At 36.7% G+C, this 20,616-nt stretch overlaps 1 protein-coding gene across 7 annotated transcripts in view; it reads right to left on the bottom strand.

Annotated features, from left to right (window-relative positions):
- Window positions 1–20,616, bottom strand: part of LOC129727774 (potassium voltage-gated channel protein Shaw-like) — a 263,098-nt gene that overhangs the window by 12,538 nt on the left and 229,944 nt on the right. For all 7 annotated transcript variants that reach the window (XM_055685929.1, XM_055685928.1, XM_055685930.1 and 4 more), the window contains 2 exons: window positions 18,584–18,880; window positions 17,686–17,895 (listed from right to left, as the gene is read on the bottom strand). In XM_055685929.1, coding sequence (XP_055541904.1) covers window positions 17,686–17,895; window positions 18,584–18,880 — 507 coding nt within the window. The remainder of the gene's footprint in view (window positions 1–17,685; window positions 17,896–18,583; window positions 18,881–20,616) is intronic.

The following is a 20,616-nucleotide window of genomic DNA, read 5'->3' as shown; positions in this document are numbered from 1 at the left end:
TTGTTATTCTGGAATGACATTCGAGAAGAAACAATAGTAATCTGATAACTGAAAAAAGAGATATTATTCACAAAACTAAGAAAAACATGCAATATCATGAATATTTTGGCTCAATTTGTCTCTAAATCCAAATTTAAAGCTATGATATATGATTTTTTCTATTGAAACGTTTGTTTATGTTCAGGAAAGACTTTTGAGTAAAAATAACAGATTTTTGATTACTGAAATTTGAAATATTCACAACAATACGTTAAACAAGCAAAATCATGAATATTTGAACCCAATTTGCCTCTAAATCGAAATTCAAAGCTATGATATGTAATTGTTCTTCATTGAAATGTTTGTTAATGTTCAGGAAAGACATTTGAGGAAAAATAATGGGTATCTTATTGCTAAAAGTTGAGATATTACTTTGAAAACTACGTATGTTTGAAAATGATTTTCTGCATATAGAAAAACACATTAAAATACTCTTTTTGAAATTTTTTTTTATACATATGATAGATGCAAAATTTTGACTTTTTGAGCATGAGCTCAATTTGCGTGCAAATTAAATTTGTTTTTTTGACGTGGGACTACGTCTTTCTTCACTATACTAAGGTACATTCTGTGAAAACTGTATTGAACATGTAACGTTTTTGGTTGGCGGAATGGAAGATTTTAGATGATAACAACTGTTCCGATGTCAATAGTTAATATACCGTTGGAAAGCTAAAATATACAAGATTTGTATAACATGATAATTTTAGTTACCATTTTCTTATTACTCCGTGAAAATTGCGGAAAAGTTTGGAGGTCGAATATCCACATACATTTTTTATACGATTGGTATATTTCCCTAACGCAGACTTCAAAAACATAGACGAAATGCTTTCACGCATTCAGTCATTGGATAGCAATGCCAGCCAATTGGCATCGCATTCATCACCCAACGTAAGCGACGAAGAAAAAAGCAGAGATGCTTCCACGTGATTGGTTCTTCCCCCAATCACCCAAGTTCCCCACACTGAGTGACGCTATAAAAGGACATTCCGTGTTGAGAGAAGATCATTCCCTGGTCGACCGTCAAGGCGAACAGTTCGGCTTCCTTTCGATCTAAGTTGGACCCCACCAGTGGTAATCTAATTCAGATATCGTTGTGAAATACAGCCCGAAATTGGACGTGTACGGCACTGGGAAGCCGTTGGATAGGTGTGGGTGTGTGAATAGCGTGTGTGTATGAGTAAGTGGCGTGTGTGTGTATGTGTGAGTGGCGTGTGTGTATGTGTAAGTAACGTGTTTGTATGTGTAAGTAACGTGTGTGTATGTGTATTCAACGTGTGTGTATGTGTATTCAACGTGTATGTGTATGTGTGTGTATGTGTATGTGTGTGTATGTGTATGTGTATGTGTGTGTATGTGTATGTGTGTGTATGTAAGTGTGTGGGTGTGTATGTAAGTGTGGTATGTAAGTGTGTGTGTGTGTGTGTGTGTGTGTGTTTATGTAAGTGTGTGTGTGTGTGTGTGTGTGCGTGTGTGTATGTAAGTGTGTGTGTGTATGTAAGTGTGTGTGTGTGTATGTAAGTGTGCGTGTGTGTGTGTAAGTAAGTGTGTGTGTGTGTGTGTGTGTGTGTATTACGTGTATGTGTGTATAACATATGTGTCGCATTTATCCGAGGTAAATATATTCATGACAGAATACTTGTATAGGCAACAAGTAAATTATTTTTCTTATAAGTACTTCAATTGGTATTTCTATGATAGTGACCAAAACTTTATGCGATTTAATGCAAAACATTCTACCTTTGAGTTAGATTTAGTTTCAGCTCGTAGTCGGCAGCGAGGATAAAAAATTTGCTTTTAGTATTAAGATACTTTAGAAAGTAAGGTACCAGATATAATTGGCGCCGTTAAACATTAAATTATATTTGTGCCGTGTTAAATAAATTATAGATGAAGAAAAAAAACTTTATGCGAGTTATTTTCAGCACTGAGCTTGTTTTGCGTTTATTTGTAACATGGGACTGACCAAAATTCATATTTTTCTAATCAATTTAGCAGCAAAAAGCTTTTTCTTGCGATTTTTTGAGAGCACCGGGTATGTGAAGAAGTTTTTGAGGTTTAAGAAAAAAGTGATAAGAAATTGCATGGGACTGTTATGCATTTATGGGCTGTTCATGTGGGTATTGGTATTTGTATGTTGTGGTTTATGACAGGTGTATGTGATTTTTTTTTTTGTAAAATGTTCATAGATTACCGTGTATGGTATTTGTACGTTTGGTGTGTTATATACTATGGATATGGCAGAATTAAATCTTTACACCCACCATAGTGTCACGGCAAGCCTACGTTTGTGCACTCAAGCACATACCCTTTAATTTTTTCAATAAAATGTTCGTTGTTCCTTTCAACATCTACAAATATTTTCTAGCAGAAGAATTTATGTTTTAATTTGGTGCGAGTCGAGCAGAAAAAAAATACATTTCTGATGTTTTTGTAGTTTTGTGAATAGTAACACATTACGGGATTCGAAATACTTTTTACTTTTACCAAAACTAGATTTTGTGACATTTGGCTGGAAGAAAGGTCGCATTTCATTGGTTTAATCTTTTTTTTTTTTTATTTCCACGAATTATGTGGATTAAAACGTTAACTTCTTTTCAGACGTGTTCCTTGGACACCAACAAACATTTTCGTTATAAAAATTCACATGTTATATCTTTGAATATGATTATAGAAGAGAACTAAGCATGAATGGTCACGCTAAATTCTTCTTACGTTGATTCCTTTCTTCTAAAAGTTATATAAAAAGAGGTTTTACTGTGAACGATTGACGAATATCCGGTTATCACCGAATGTGGTATATTCGAAACTAGGATGACCCCACATAACATTTTCCAAAATAACGACTTCTGATTTCAGGAAAATAATCTAAAGCGGTATTTGGCCAACCATTACAATACTTCCCAAATTTCCGAACTCCATACGTCATTTTGAAATCCGAAATGGCGACTTCCAGTTTCTGTAAAACACCCCCAAATCACAAAATACAATCCAATATGGGTATTTCCGTTCTATGCGTTCTCAGAATGTTAAAGTACTTAAAGGGATGATGGACGTATAAGATGTGAAATATTTTTAAAGAGAGTTGTGCTAATAATGCAATGAATTATAAAAAATGTTTCCTAATTTTGAAACTTTTTATCCCGAGCATCGCCGGGAACGTTCAACTAGTAAGTTCTAAAAGTTATAAAAATTATAAATAATAATGATAAGAGTCAAAAACAGTTGCCAATAGATTCAAAAAAATAGTTGTCGGTTTCCGTTATACTCTACTAGAAAATTTTGTTTTTGGAAATTAAATTTTAAATTCAGCCCGCGCAAATATATATTTCGACTGTGACATACAGTCTTCCTCAGTGTTTATGTGGACTGGTAAAGAGCAAAGCGTAAATCCTGTTTTTTTTTATTTGTAGTAGGTAAAAATGAAAATTTAGCACTCTTAATTAGAATAGGTAGGGAATTATACGGTCGATTGTTTATTGTACCATGTCTGGGGTTTTTGGGAAGCCGATTGAATAGCCATGAGGGGTGATTACCTGCGTCTTTGTTGAGAAGCGTGCATGAGTGTTGTTTATAAATTTCTAAACTTTCAGCTACGTTTAATTTCCGTAAAATATTAACGGGGCGGAGGAGGTGAATGATAAGCACTGAGAAAGACTGTATGTCACAGTCGAAATATATATTTGCGCGGACTGATTTTCAATTCTTATTTCAAAAAAAAAAAAAAAAAATCTGGTAGAGTATAACGGAAACCGATAACTATTTCTTTGATTTCTTAAATCACTCTGCTAAGACGCTCGGTATAGATTTTCTAAATTTTCCAATAGATTTCTTTCAGGAAATTCTCTAAATGCTCATTGAAAAATATAGAAGAACATTGACTTCCAGGTCTCACACTGAAAAAAACTGGTTGGGTTGACGTGTAATTGGTTATGTTGTGGAAATTGGTGAATTAAACTGATTGAATAAGTAAGGTTGGTGAAACTAAAATAAATTAGTAAAATTGAATGGAAAACGAGATTGATGAAATTGTTGAGTTTCGTGAATTTTGTAAAATTCGCAGAATTGATAAAATGTTTAAAATTAGTAAAATTGATGTAAGAGTTGTTAAAATTCGTGAAATCGACCTAACTGGTTAAAAATTAAACTGTAAAACATAATTAAACTGACAAAAATAATGAAGTTGAAAATATAGTAATCTGGTGAAACCAGCGTTGCAAATCGAGCGAAAAGCAAAACCCTGCTTTTCCTTTCTGCTTGAAAACGAGACATATGCTACGTTTCTCAAGTCTTTTGCTACACGCTTTGGAGATACTCTTTCTTCTTCATGCATTTCCCGAGCAGCAGCAAGCACGCACCGACACGAACATACTCTTTCGAATTGCTACTCAGCTACCGTAAAAGAGTACGCGAGTTCCTGCCAGTGAGTAGGAGTACTCGATTAAAGTTGCTTGATTAGGAGGAGTGCTTGAAAAACTGTGCTCGAAAACGAAAATGCTGTCTTCCCGACATGCACCGACAGCCGACAGTGGGGCAACGTGTAGGGCATCGGACTGCCTCGGTAAGTTTTTTACAGCAGTCTAATGCAAAACCAGTCGAAGCGAACCGCTGCCGAAGTAGTCCGATACCCTATTATTTTTTGTCCCTCTGCAACCATCGCAAAGCATCTTGAAACAATTGTCTTCGGCTGGTCGATCTCGCGAGTTAGGGAGTAGGTACACACGAGTACACACGAGGATAGTAGACAGGAGTGTGTGCATATAATCTCGGGAGTAAATGCGAGCAAGAAAGAAAGCGAGAAAGAACGAGAAATAGCTTGAATAGAGAATTATCTACTGTGTAAAAGCGGCGGCACCGAGAACCTCACATGAGGTGTTGCATGCTGCTTACGAGCGAGAGTCGGACCAGACCAGACCAGACTTCCTGAAATCTCGCTCGTACAAAAAAGAGACAACGCGCTTTGCGCTACAAGTCTCGTTTCTCATTCTGTCGTTTTGTGCTGTGCGCCACATGCTAGCGAGAGAACTTGTAATACGTACGAGCCATGTCTCGTCGCATGGAATTTCTTTTGCGACGTACACGAAGATATCTCGTCTCTCAACGTAACGAGCGCGGTGCATGGGCGTTGCGCACACGAGACAGCTTGCGCGCAAATTCTCGTGAGCTCGTCTCGCGAGCTAGTTTCACATATTGCTTTGCGCTGATGGCGCAAGGAAGAAATTGATTCTGCCCAGAGGGATGAAGGCAGGAGATTTTATGTGATTTCTTATTTACGGTGTTATAGGAGCTTTCGTCAGAGCACCGTTTGAATAATGAATGGTGTGTAAACTTATTCATTTTTTTATCAATTCATATGTTGATTAATCCGACTTTTGTTAACAATAATGAAGAACGTTTTGTTACCATATTTACAGTAAGCTTTTTTTTAACGCGTTTTTTTACGAGGTTTTTTACGCGGATTTTTGAATTACCGCGGTTTTTTTACGCGGATTTTCGAATAAACGCGGCTTTTTTACGCGGATTTTTGAATTAACGCGGTTTTTTTTACGCGATACCGCGCTAATTCAAAAAAATTTTCACGAATTTCCGAATTAACGTGGGTTTGGAACCAGAAACGTTTAAGTGTTTATCTAGTAAAAGACTAAGTCCAAAAAATACTCTCCGGCCACCGAAAGATCCGGAATGACCGTCAAAGAGGACAATTTTAAATATTGGTACTAGAGCGTCTCGGGTTTTTTCTAAAGCCCTCTTGCTGGACTACTTTACACGGATTTAAAAAAACGTGTTTTTTTACGCGGATTTTTGAATTAACGCGGTTTTTTTTACGCGTTTTTTTTACGCGGATTTTTGAATTAGCGCGGTTTTTTTACGCGGATTTTTGAATTAGCGCGGTTTTTTTTTACGCGGATTTTTGAATTAACGCGGTTTTTTTACGAGGTACGTATCCTTCGCGTAAAAAAAAACCTGACTGTATATATTATTATTTTCTTTGCGAACGGTATAAAAATGCATAGTATTTTTAACTGAAACAAATATATTAGATGCAGAGTGTTATGTTGGTTAACGTGGAGATGCTGTGAGTTTCTGTCGTCGTTTAAGATGTCATTGACTATTATATAATAGAAACCATTCCAAAGAAAATCATATTCAGTTTTGTACTTATAAGATTAGATGTGATTTTTAATTCGAGTACAAGCCTTTCGGGAGTTAAAAATAACAGAACCACTAAACCAATATAATCAATTTTATATTTTTCAATACATGTTGGGGGTAGAAGTGTTCGATAGAATTTTCAAATAAGGTATAGATATTGCAAATCAGATATATGATTCTAAAGCCACATTAACTCTAGTGCGACTATATATACTCGTATTTATAGTAATCTGATCTTTTTTTGCTGTTAGGGGAATATTACCTTTTGCAACGATGTGAACTTTTGTTATAATCTTAGGGGCCATCCACATACCACGTGGACAGCTTTGAGGGGGGGGGGGGGGTTTGGGTAATGTCCACGGTCCATACATTTTTTTTAGATATGGGAGGAAAATCGTTAAAAATCTGTCCACGTGGTATGTGGATGGCCCCTTAGTGATATTGTTTTATGAAATTTTCCAACTAATGCACCTCCAGAAGGGTCTAAGGGCTCATACAGTATCGAAGACACAAATCTTTGGGTAACTGTGGGAGACGCGTTGCTCGAATCATGTCGCTGATACATGATGCTTTCGATACCGGAGACGAAAATGCAATTCAATGCTACGGTATTATATTATCTAGTAAATATATGTTTTGTAACGTGCAACATGGGATTGATGAATGAATTTGAACCATTTCGACGTTCGATTCGTCAAATGCGGAGTGTTAATCCTAGAAAGATAGTCTGCGTCAATTTGAGTCCTGGGTGTTATCATGCCAAATGACCTATCATCATCGAATATCTACCATTTTTGATTTGGCTGAATCTCAGCACACATACCTGACTTAACAAACTGAATATTTTTCGCGGGCGGGCAATTTTTGCAGACAGATTTTTTTAAAAGAACATAAGTATTTTGGTATATGTTTGATTCAAAGCATTGTAGCACAGAATCCTTCAGTTGTACAAAATGAACTGTCAGAGAATGAATTGCAGGGAACTAATAAGGGGCCATCCACATACCACGTGTACAGATTTTTAATGATTTTGACCCCCCCCCTCCCCTCCGTGGACAACTGCTCGTATAAATTCTAAAAAAATTGTATGAACCGTGGACAATAGCCAACCCCCCCCCCACACAAAGCTGTCCACGTGGTATATGGATGGCCCCTGATGCTTAAAAAAAACACACCGCGAAAAAAACATTTTTGGTCAAAATAAATTATAAACAAACACCTTATCTTAATTGACAAACAAAAATTAAAAGTTAATTTTTTTTCTCATTTTCTTTTCGATGAAATCCGAAGTTATAACAAATTTTCTGGTTTAAATTTCAGGATGGTGGAATGAAATTTAAAAATTTTTTTTGAAGGTAAAGTTTTATAAAAAAAATCAAATTAAACATTTTGCAAAACATTCATGCTCTCATGAGGCGGGGCGGGCATGAGGTGGGGGCGGGCATCGCACTTTTTGGACTAAAATGTCTATCTAAATAACTTATTTTGAGAAAAAGAACTGAGAAAACCGATTTTGTAACCCTTTCCCGTTCACATGATTTAAAAATACTTTCGGGTTAATTAAAGCAAAATACTTTGTAGACCAATTAAAGGGAGTGTAAAATATTGCTTTTTAAAGAAAAAAGTTAAATTTGAAATGGTGCTTCAGAGCATCTTTAAGCACGACGGGGACTTTTTTATTCATGACTCAAAATTTTATTCCTAATATTTAACTATGTGAAGTATTTATTAAAAATGATTTAAAAACGGAAGAAAACCAGATGTAATTTTCCAAGAAATAAAAAAGTTTATGATTTTAAGAGGTGTTAGTAAACATTTTCAATCAAAAAGTTCGACTAGCTTTTGTTGTCAAAGCATTTGTTTATAAGGTTTAGCAGAATGAACAAAATCTTAGAACATCTTAGAATCGTCGAAACATTACAGAAAAAGTAATGGACAAAAAACTAATTTTGAGGGGAGTTTTCCTTTCATTCAATACTCGGTTGGATACAACTAGAAACAGTTTAACTCTTATGAGTAATGCATTTCTCTTGACAAACTTTCAAATGCATACAGTCTGGTTTGCTACTATCTGCAACCTTCGGAGCAATATGGACTCAAAATATGGTTATTTTCAGCAAAAAAACTAGAAATATCTTTACAACAAATAAAAATAGCAAACCAATATATTCTACAAAAATGAAAGGTTTAGCAGAATGAACAAAATCTTAGAACTTTTTGAATTGTTTCGTCGATTACAGAAAAAGTTATGGCCGAAAAATTAATTTTGAGGAGTGTTCCTCGTAAAACTCTGCTTCGTCATATCAGACGTACAGTTAGAAGATTACAGTGTTCAGCAACTCTTTTTCTTATATATTTTCCTACAACTTTGCTGAAGAAAGCAATCTGGTATTTTGAAAATTAGAAAAAATAGTTTTTATATCGAACTACTAGGGGAATAGATAAAAAAATCGAAAATGCCAAAACAAAGGCCTTGTTATATGGAATAAACTTGCTGAAGACACTGGGTACATACAATCAAGATTTCACAGTCGAATCTAAAACGATCACGGTTTTTCGTGTTTAGACCACTCCGTGGGTTGCTTTGAAAAAAATTTACTATTTAGCTTTATTTTTTGCCAACCAAAATCAAGTGTTCATTAACAATTCACTCTGGCCCAAAAAGTTTAAAAAAAAATACACAGTTTGCCAAGTCAAACACGAGTGCAAAGTTCCATTTAAATCGAATAAAATTGATTTTCCCTAACAGAACAGCACAAAATAAGTATTACTTTGAGCCTGGTACACGAGAAAGTCTCACGAGCTCTGGCGCACGAGCTGTATCATGTATGTACAGTACAGGCGTCTCGCTCAATTCATAGTGCGACGAAACATCGCTTGCGCATCGCAATCCGAACCGAAAGAGAAGCGAAAGAGCAACCTGCAAATGTGACGTTGTCTCGTCTCGTCGCACGTACATGGAAATTCTACGAGCGAGAGAAAGATTTCTCTCGTCGCTTGAGAAAAAAGCGCGTGCACAGGAAGTCTGAGCGAGACTAACAACACTGGGTGACACTGGTAAAAGCGGATTAAACTTTTCAATCTTTAACAACAGGTACATTTGACAGATAAACTGCTCAAATAAAATTAGTGCTGCCTAAGCTATTCGACAGGTTGGTAGCATTTTCGGTTGCTTGTGAATTGATTTTTGACTGCCTCTAACTCTAAAACTTGTGGTTTGTTCCTGAAAGGTAGTTCACATTCGCCTTTTCCAAGGCTACATATTGGTATTTTGTATTATTTTTCAACTTTTTTCGTATTATCTTGAATGACAGGACGAAAAAGGTACTATCTATCGCAAAAAGGAGAAAGAGGGAAATGTTTCTCTTCTATATTTCTAGCTGTTTGTAGTAAAAAAATTCACTACACTTTTCACTTTTTATTCACTTTCACTATTTAATTCTATCACTTTTCACTTGCAAATACGTATTTCGGCACTTACATAGTGCCTTCGTCAGTGCTTATTTGGACTGTGGAGAAAATAGCGAAACCCCAAGAATTTTATACCTAATTAGGTAAACGACTGGGGCAAATTTTAACTCAGAAAACGTAAACAACTTTAGTTAGGTAGAGAAATGTGCGGCCTGGTGATCCATGCCTTGTCGGGGAGTTTTCGGTAGAAATTTAAAAAGCCAAGAGAAATGATTACCCTGATCTCTGTTAAGGAGGGTAGCTGGGTTTTGTTTGAATATTTCTAAACTTTCTGCGACATCTAACTTCCAAGGGGATGTTACTGATCGAACTAAACTAATGTTGTCGGTAGTCATAGCGTGAACTTCATGAAATATATGTTCGGCTATTTTGGATCTGAAATGGTGAGTAATTCCTTTTTCTGAGTCTTTCTTAGCCTTTACAAGTTCTGAAGTATGTTCTTTAAACCGGATGTCTAAATTTCTTTTTGTTTGGCCAATTTAAACGTTATCACAATGTGGACATGCAACTTTATAAACACCCGCCCTATGTAATTTGTCAATAGTGTCTTTAGTAGACCCCAACTTTGTTTTCATTTGATTATTTCTACTACTGTAGATAATATCGATACCAAATTTTCTAAATTTTTTACGAAGTTGACGAGTGAAACTGACGTCATATTCAACCACTACTCTTTTCCGATCTTCTGTTAGCGCAGTGAGTGTTGTGTGAGATTTCCTATGTTGGATTCGTTTCTTTTTGTCATAAATGGCTTGTATGGTTCTTCTGTTATATCCATTCTGCTCACCAATATCAAAAATATATTCCATTTCGTTTTTCTTACCTTCATTACTGAGAGGCAAAGATTCCATACGGTGGATCATATGGTTGTGATCAAAGTGGTTGGAGTTTTTAACAACGACTACATCTAAAAATGAAAGCCTGTTGTTTTGTTCAATTTCCAAAGGGAACTGGATATTTTTATGAAGACCATTCAAAATTCCCAAAAAACTTTCCAAGTCCCCCTGTTGTAAAATACAAAAAATATCATCAACATACCTCCACCAACGATCTGGTAAGCAGTCTTTTTCATTTAGTTTATTTTCCAAATGTGCCATAAAAAGCTCACATAAGAAAGGTGAAAGAGGATTCCCCATCGGTGCTCCTTTTGTTTGTTTGTAAAATTTCCCACGAAATGAAAAATAATTGTCTTCCATGCAGAGTCGAGTTAACTTCAAATAACTGCGTACTTTAGTTTTCCAAGGGTTGTCACATTGTTGGGAAAGAAGCCAATCTTCCAAAAGATTTATAGCCCCTTTTTAACTGGAACACTCGGAAAAAGTGCTGTGACATCAAAAGAAGCCATTATCTCGCATCTCGTAAAAAATTTAGAAAATTTGGTATCGATATTATCTACAGTAGTAGAAATAATCAAAGGAAAACAAAGTTGGGGTCTACTAAAGACACTATTGACAAATTACATAGGGCGGGTGTTTATAAAGTTGCATGTCCACATTGTGATAAAGTTTACATTGGCCAAACAAAAAAAAATTCAGACATCCGGTTTAAGGAACATACTTCAGAACTTGTAAAGGGTAAGAAAGACTCAGAAAAAGGAATTACTCACCATTTCAGATCCAAAATAGCCGAACATATATTTCATGAAGATCACGCTATGACTACCGACAACATTAGTTTAGTTCGATCAGTAACATCCCCTTGGAAGTTAGATGTCGCAGAAAGTTTAGAAATATTCAAACAAAACCCAGCTACCCTCCTTAACAGAGATCAGGGTAATCATTTCTCTTGGCTTTTTAAATTTCTACCGAAAACTCCCCGACAAGGCATGGATCACCAGGCCGCACATTTCTCTACCTAACTCAAGTTGTTAACGTTTTCTGAGTTAAAATTTGCCCCAGTCGTTTACCTAATTAGGTATAAAATTCTTGGGGTTTCGCTATTTTCTCCACTGACCAAATAAGCACTGACGAAGGCACTATGTCAGTGCCGAAATACGTATTTGCAAGTGAAAAGTGAAAAGTGATAGAATTAAATAGTGAAAGTGAATAAAAAGTGAAAAGTGTAGTGAAAAAATTTTATATTCACGCGCCTTGAAAGGCCCGTTGTGAATATATACAGAGAAAGATCGATCAACATCAAAATAACAGCAAAGAGTTATGGAAAATATTAAAAACATTAATGAAAAATAAAGATCGTTTTCCGCAATCCATAACATTTGACGGTTTGAGAGAACAATCAGCGCGAGTAATAGCAGAGAAATTCAACAATTATTTCGTTGATAGTGTTCAATCGATCAATCAAAGCATTGATTTGGTCAATGAACCGGACGAGATAATACAGCCGATCAATAATAACTGTAGCTTTGATGGTTTTCATCCTATTACTTTTGCAGAGTTGAAAGATATTTGTTTTTCTTTGGAAAGATCGGCTGGTATCGTCAATGTCAACGGAAAAGTAATACAAGATTGCTTTTATGTTATTGGACACGACTTGCTGTACCTTGTTAATGAATCATTACAAACGGGGCACGTGCCTGAAGTTTGGAAGGAATCTCTTGTGGTTCCTATCCCCAATATTACTGGGACGAATAAAGCCGAAGAGTTCCGTCCCATTAACATGTTGCACACATTAGAGAAAATATTAGAACTTGTTGTAAAAGGCCAGCTGATGAATTATTTAAATAGTAATAACTTGCTAATCCCAGATCAATCAGGTTATCGAGAGGGTCACTCTTGTGAGTCTGCTTTGAATCTGGTGTTAGCAAAATGGAAAGAAAAAATCAAGGCTAAAGAAACTATTTTTGCGGTGTTTTGGATCTAAAACGCGCTTTTGAAACAATTTCTAGGCCCTTATTGTTACAAACATTGGAGCGCTTTGGTATCGTAGGGACAGCATACAAATGGTTTGAAAGCTATTTGTGTGCTAGAACTCAGAAGACTCGTTTTAACGATTTTGATTCGGATTCCATTGCTAATACACTTGTGTACTGCAAGGAAGTGTTCTAGGGCCCATTTTATTCATTATTTACATTAATGACATGAAGCGAGTTTTACGGTTCTGTGATATTAATTTATTCGCTGATGACACTGTTCTGTTCATTGCAGCGAAGCATCCGCTTGATGTTGTAGCACTTCTAAACCAAGATTTACATTATCTAGCGAATTGGTTAAAATTTAAGCAACTAAAGTTAAACATTAGTAAAACAAAGTACTTGATAATTTCTTCAGCCAACTCCAGACTAGACGTAAATATTGAAATTGATGGTGAGACGATTGATCGCGTAAATGAAATAAAGTATCTTGGAGTAATTATTGATGACAGATTAACTTTTAAGTCTCACATTGATAATGTCATCAAAAAAATGGCCAGAAAATACTTTGTCTTAAACCGATTAAAAGATGAATTGACTATTAGAAGTAAAATTCAGTTGTACAAGTCAATTATTTCACCACATATAGATTTCTGCTCATCCATTTTTTTCCTGGCAAACAATACGCAAATATTGAGATTGCAACGTTTACAAAATAGAATTATGCGATTAATATTAAAATGTAATAGATACACTTCCTCGAGTTTTATGCTGGACGCATTGCGATGGCTTTCTGTGAAGCAAAGAGTATATTTTTTGACAATGGTGTTTCTATATAAAATTTTTAATAATATGTTGCCTCGATATTTGTGTGACCGGATAGAGGATAGAGGAAGAGATTTGCACAGGTAAAACACTAGAAACGCGGAAGATGCCAGAACACCAAATTTTCTTTTTGGAAGATCACAGAACTCTCTGTTGTACAAAGGAATAAACTTTTTCAATTCGATGCCCAGGCAAGTAAAACGTGCAGCAACAATGGCAGAGTTTAAACGGCTTTGTATTTCACACATAAAGTCTGTTTTGTAGACAGCATAGATTTTTTGTAAATTTATAAAGAAGATTCTAAAATTGAAATATTTTTTTTTTTTTAATTTATTTGGTACATTAAGTTATTATGTTCATTGATGATGATGGATTTTTTGTTTGAATATAGTTTTATAATATTAAATAGTAGAGTAAAAAAAAAAGAGTCGGCTACACATGTTTGAGTGACGCGCGCGGAGACTGACATAGACAATCTTGATATGAGTACATCAGGTTTAAACCCCTGAAATGGAAACAAAAAGCATATCGGGTTGACAAATTGCTTTTTGGCTTGTAATATTTTCTAAATTATTTCACTTTCTTTTTAACAATTCATCTGTTTTCACAATTTAAAATAGGGTTTGGAGCGAAAACTGAAAAGGCTTGAGTTTGCCTGTGATCTGTAAAGCTCGTTATCGAGAACTATAGTATCATTGGATCTCTCTCGTAGTTCTAGATCGTTATCTAGAACCAATTCTGATTAGTGCACGCTCTTAAACATTAGGTTCAATTCCTAATCAAGTCCAGATAATTTTCGGGTTGGAAACGTTTTGGATGAGCCTTGGATTGGAAATCCGTCATTTTTTTTTTAATTATTGGTATTCATTTGAAGGGTTACTATGTCTGAAATTAATAACCAGTCCGTTATTTGTTTGCCAACTGGATGTTTTTAAAAATATCTCATATAGATAAATCGTCCAGCTCAAACCGATGTAGGGGTATGAGGTGGGACCATCATCATCATCATCATCAATACTATATAATCAATTGAACTGGTGGTTTATTTCTAAACAACATTGAAAAAATTGCTTTTTTTTATAAACACAGCTTACTTAAGCACAAGATAACAATTTCTCATTGAGAAACACTTACTCTAAAATCGCTTGAGATTTAGAGTTCAACTTTTCCCTCTAGAAGAAAAAACAGTAGGAGGGTAGTATCCAAGACACGACCGCATAGTTGACGTAGGACTATGATAGTTTTATTCTTCCCTTTGAGGCTCTGTTTGATTTGAGCTCGTTTAAATTTTGGCACGGTTCGATTTTGGCACACATGTGCCAAAAACGAGCGATTATGTCAAATCACATTTCTTAGTTTTCTTGATTATTTCAACCAATTCAAGCTCAACATCCTCCAAAAGAAGGGTATTTTGGCTCTTTATGTTGCCGAAGCGGATGACCGGAATCGGAAAACGGTTAGTGGAATATGACCGCAACATGTGCCGGTAATATAATGATCATGATCTAAGCAGTACTAAGCCTCTAATTACTCGGGTAGTAATATCAAGTATCTAGGTCGTCAGCCTTAATTCATAAAGCGACACCTCAAACGACTTGGAACTAAAACAAGTTCATTGGTAGAAATATCTATGAAAAAAGTCATGAAAAGAGAACCGTTCATTTTTGGCATGGTTCAATCTTGACAACAGAAAAATTCTGCCGTGTCGTGTTTGGCAAAATCGAATAGGGTCTGTATTTTGATTATTTGTTTTATATTCTCTTCGATATTGATGAATACCATTCGTTCTGATACAGTCAATTTTCTTCAATACGCAAAAATGCAAGCTTCTATACAGACCTAAATTGAGTACGATTTAGTAGAAATTAAACAATATTTATTTGTCTTGTGAAAGATGGCTCACTCTCCGATCACCAAGCGGCAAAGAGAGTTCGTGGAAAAAATAACGAGAAAGAATTACAGTTTATAAACAAAAATGTATATTCACAGAAAATTTAAAATGGACATGAGAAAATCAAAGTGTAGAGTTCAAAAATAAACAACGCATTTTATCTGTACAACGAACCTAATTTATATACCCTGCTATCTACTTCCACCGACACGTACAGAATTTTGTTGTCCCTGGTGACGCAGCGTATTTTGCGGCACCCGAATAATCATATTGAATTCTGATATTTGCTACTATACGAAACAAGAAGAAGAAGAAGAAGACAATTCAAACGGCAATTCGATTGTGTTCCAGATCGCAAAACGATACCTGCGCGTTAACCCAACACGCCCCACTGTACGTCGACAGCGGCAATGTAGTCTTCACTTGGCTTGGCTGCATACAAATAAATATCGAGTAATACTGTACTGATAGACGATGAGTGACCAGCGCTCTATTCATACATTGCTCGGTGCAGTACTGTTGCCTGTGCCAGCATGTTCTCCTTCAAGACATCAGTTTTAATAACATTCTAACAGCAGAACGTAAAACTGTCTGATAGTGGAGGTGGTTACGAACTTTCCGAAAAAGCTTCACTTTCAAGACATCAAAATAGTCTAGGCTCATGGAAGCTAACATAAGTTGACCTATTGGGACGGGGAGATTCTGTCAATTTTTTTTGCCACTGCTATACAGGATATCACAGCAGGCAGTTGGTGTCTACTCATGAAGTCTGTGCCAGGCGTACTCGCATGTGATTGGTACATTGTTCGTGAAAATTCGACCTTGAAATTTTTATGAAATTTTCACTGATTAACAATGAAATGATAATGATAACTGAGGAATCACAAAATTGTCCATCATTTTATCAATCCAACGACATATTGATTATTGTAATCCATCATGTGGTTACATCAGTATTACCGTTTGAAATCTTTCATTCCAACGTTACACCTTGGTTTTAGTTTCCGCAGAATGTATCTCGATATAGTGCGGTTAGACGTAGTCCTACGTCAAAAGCCTGCAGCTATCAGATTCTTAAAGTGAAGAAAATTACATAATTGTTGAAGAATAGTTTTTGATTGTGTAAATTTTCTCCCAAGATTATCCCACGAACAAAGCCTGCATCCGAGTAAGACAGAGGGGAAAAAAGTTTTTACGATGTTCCAAGGAGGATCTACCTGCCGAAGGAAGGATTATCCTTGTAAAAGTTTCTTTTCTCGTTGCGAGTCATTAACACACCGCACGTCGGTGTACGGCTGAGTAGCGACGGCATGACTAAGATGGAAATGGGAAATTTTCACCGTAAACCACCTGCAAACTCATAATCCGAGAGCTTAAAAAACTTGCTAGGCAAGGATTTGGTTTCATAATTTTTTATCACAAAATAACAGCACGGGTTTCAGATGAGCAAGTAAAAAACTTTGTCTAGCATATGATGTTAATTTTTCTAATAATCTTCATCATCTGTTACTTTTTATGGCGATGTGGAGGGGTGAAAAATCGCGAGAATAATCGAATGTTTCCACGTATTTTGCCACGTGCCAATGGGCGAGCAAAAATTACGTTCGGATCGATAAATCATCAGTACATGAGCAGCGCATCTCCAGCAACGCAATCCGGGTGCAAGTATTTGGTAATGTATGCTATAAAACGGTGTAAATTTTCATATCGAGTCGAGCTTGAATCGTAAAAATAATCCAATTTACCCAACTGGATAATAAACGTTACTAGGAAGAACAAAAACATTTATGAAAAATTGGATCACTTCAGCAGGCAAAGCGAAAGTACAATATTTTGATTCTCGATGTTCGAACATAGGTTTATTACACCATCAAAAATAGCAAGGTTGTATACAAAATAATAAAACGGACATAACATTATATTAACGATTTATTACACAGAACTATTTGCAAGTAGCAATAAATTTCAATGGTTATGATGATGCAAAATCCTACCACGCGGGCGTAAAGTATGTTTGCAATCAAAACATGTTGAAAGTCTTTCGCTTCCAGCGCGTAATGCCCCACCAAACCGCACGGATGCACTCTCACAAATGATGATTTTGAGATTGCACTGCTGTCCATGCTGTGAATGCTGCTTGTTTTCGAATGGGAAACCGAATAAAGTCGAAACTGTTTTCACTATCATAAAATTCTAGCGGAATTACATTGCAATGTTCCGAACGGGCAACAGTAACAATGTGAATAGCTTTATCTTGGGGAAAGTTTTTCTCGTAAATGCCGAAGCGGCAACTGTCTGCCATCGTCAGGCAGAAAAGTTGCTGTATTTCCAACTCCGAACGTCGCTGTGGTGGGATTGCATTTTGATTGCGCTCGAGAAAATCGTTGGGTTTTTTCCCCTTGTACAACGAAGACGATTTGAGCTCACTTTGAGTTGATTAAATTTTGACCAAGTATTGTATGATTCGAACCGGTACTCGAACGGACGTACTTACCTGGGTGTGCGAGTAGAACATGGAAAAGTTGCTGACGATAACCGGAACGGGAAGGGCGATGGTAAGTACGCCGGCCAAAGCGCAAAGTGCCCCCACAAACATGCCGACGTAGGTTTTCGGCGCCATATCTCCGTATCCGACGGTGGTCATGGTGACGATAGCCCACCAGAGGCCCAGCGGTATGCTTTTGAACTGGTTGTCCGGATTATCCTGATGGGTGTGTGTGCCGTGTTTCCGTGGGTGGCAGTTTGCGAGAAATGGAGTGCGGAAATAAAACACATCAGTATAAAGATAGTACTCATTGTTTATTCTCGATCGATTGTCTGCCGTGTGATAGATTATGTACATGTAACGTGCGATGCAACAAGAGGATCATGTGAGAGTAAGATTAATGGCCCTGTTGGTAGCAACCTGGCAAACTGCATGCGAAGGAGATGTATTCTTCTCGACGGTATGAAATCTATTTTGATACTGTAGTGCAACGTGTTATAAAAGTTTTTCAGTTGCCCCAAATCAGAATGACAACCATATTATTCGCACGGCGTATGTGCAAAGCCCCTTTCTTTACTACCTTCTTCAAAAACAAACCCCGTGACTTGACGTTGTTTGTGCAATCACGTTGATTGGTTGCAAACAAACAACTGTCCCACATGTGCCGTTACATACGACCCAGATTTCCGCCCACTCACTCCCAGGGTAGGCTAATCGTGCTATTTGGTTCAATATAAAAAGCCATGAAATCGTGATTGATTGATCTTGCCACTTTCTTGACACGGTAAGCTTCCACATGATTAATGCTCGGATGTGTGAACTTTGCCAGAAGCCACACACCGTCTGGGAATGTTCGCTTGAAATCCTACCAATCTCCCATTCCCTGACCCCGGTCCGTTGTACTCACCTGCAATTTTTCGGCGTAGTAAACCAAACTGGCGAAGACGACAATTCCGAGCACAAGAAAAAATACCAGCAGCGTCAGCTCTCGGGCCGACGCTTTGAAGGTGTGTATAAGGATTCGCAGTCCCGGCGAGTGACGAGTCAGCTTGAAAAGCCGCAATATGCGGACAATGGAAAAGGCTTCCAGCAGTCCGGTTTGTTCGCCCATTCGCTGGCAGACATCGGTGTAGAAGCTGAGGGTGGCCGCCAAGTCGATGATGTTCACCGGGGATTTGATGAATTCGAATATGTTTGGCGTCACCTGAAATGGAAATGGAACAGCAAAATATTCATTTCAACTGAGTACAATCTAAACATCAACATTAATTCCAATAACACTAGGAACAACATGTTTAAAACCCCGCCCTTTCCTCTTATATTTCAACTTCTCTTCTATAATAAACCCGTCACGGCACTTCCCGAGTATGTGTTCAACTGTTTACCGAAAAGATAAATCCTTCGTTGTTGCTTCGGATGATTAATTCTGTGGATTGTAATTTTCTGGAAATAAATGATCACCGCTGTGATGCGTGTAACCGACCGGAGCGTTATTGTTTGCTAGCATTTGTCTACTCGTTGACGCTAAAATCTCACGTTGAATAGAGCGCGGTGTGGCTGAAATTGTGTGTCAGAGTGCCAGGATATAATGTAGTCCGCTAACTGGCATGGTTAGGCGCACACAAGCAGTGGCACTGTGTGCTACCAACTTGGAATTGATAACGTTGGAAAATAATTAATCGAGGCAATTTATTATCTTTCATTTGACATGCAATTCGAGCCACAAACCGAGAGTTTCGTGGTTTGTTTGGATAGAGTAGATAATCATTAATTTTCTATTTAGGAGCTGTTTTAGTAAAACTCGAGAATCAAAAATCTCCCATCAGTTATTCTAAGCCTTAAATAATAATCATTGAGTCTCTAACATCTAAACACGAAATTTTCAGAACCCCATCCCAGTATTTAAAGCTTGGATAGTAAATCATTAATATAACACCGTAGCTCTACATTTTTAAATATAAAACCCAAGTCTTGAAATTCCTAGTTCGAATTCTAAGTCCCAAAACTTTATTTTTTTCGAACTGAATTTCTATTTTTAACAACGGCTTTTTCCCGTTAACACGCAAGTTCATTAAGCAGACAGTATGTGAGTAGAGAAAGAACGAAAAATAAGCGAACTGGAAATATGATACAGATTTTGGAAAAATATACCGCATCCCGACGGGACGCGGTATATTTTTCCAAAATCTGTATCATATTTCCAGTTCGCTTATTTTTCGTTCTTTCTCTACTCACATACTGTCTGCTTAATGAACCCAAAACTTTACTATATTCCAAATCCAAAATATTATTTTTATATAATTATTATAGTCCCTGAATCTCAAATTCCAAACCCTAACTTATAAATCCGAAATTCTAAGCCCTAGATCACGGATAGCATCCTATATCCCAGATCGTTATTTCTGAAACCTACATTCTTAGTCTCCGGCTGAAAATCCCAGACCACAAATCTTAAATTTCATACCCCAAGTCCTCATTTTTATGCAAAATCCAAAAATGAAGTAGGAGGGTGGTATCAAGGACACGGCCGCATGACGTAGGACTACGGTACACTAAGGTCGCTTTTTACGCGGGTTTTGTTTACGCGGATTCCGGAGTTTACGCGGTTTTATTTACGCAGCACGTATCCCCCGCGTAAAAAGCGACTTTAATGTATTTTTCGTTATTTTTTATCTTACAGTGCATTTTTATTTGTTGAGACATTGGAGCCCTTTGAACAATAATTAATAATCAATATAAATAAAATATATGAATGAAGCCTTATATATATTGGCATCACCAATTCGCAGATATTTGGATTCGAAAAGCGTTTGATCGTAACTTGAAATGACAAGATAACCATTAGAATTAGCGAATTCGATGTACTCTTCCTTTCTCAGTAGGCAGCAAATACGAACCTATTTGGTATTTGAGACCAGAACGATTCAAGTGGAAATTCTC

This window comes from Wyeomyia smithii, chromosome 3 (assembly GCF_029784165.1).
Source record: "Wyeomyia smithii strain HCP4-BCI-WySm-NY-G18 chromosome 3, ASM2978416v1, whole genome shotgun sequence".
NCBI classification, from domain to species: Eukaryota; Metazoa; Arthropoda; class Insecta; order Diptera; family Culicidae; genus Wyeomyia; species Wyeomyia smithii.
This window is presented reverse-complemented; position numbering and strand designations above follow the sequence as displayed.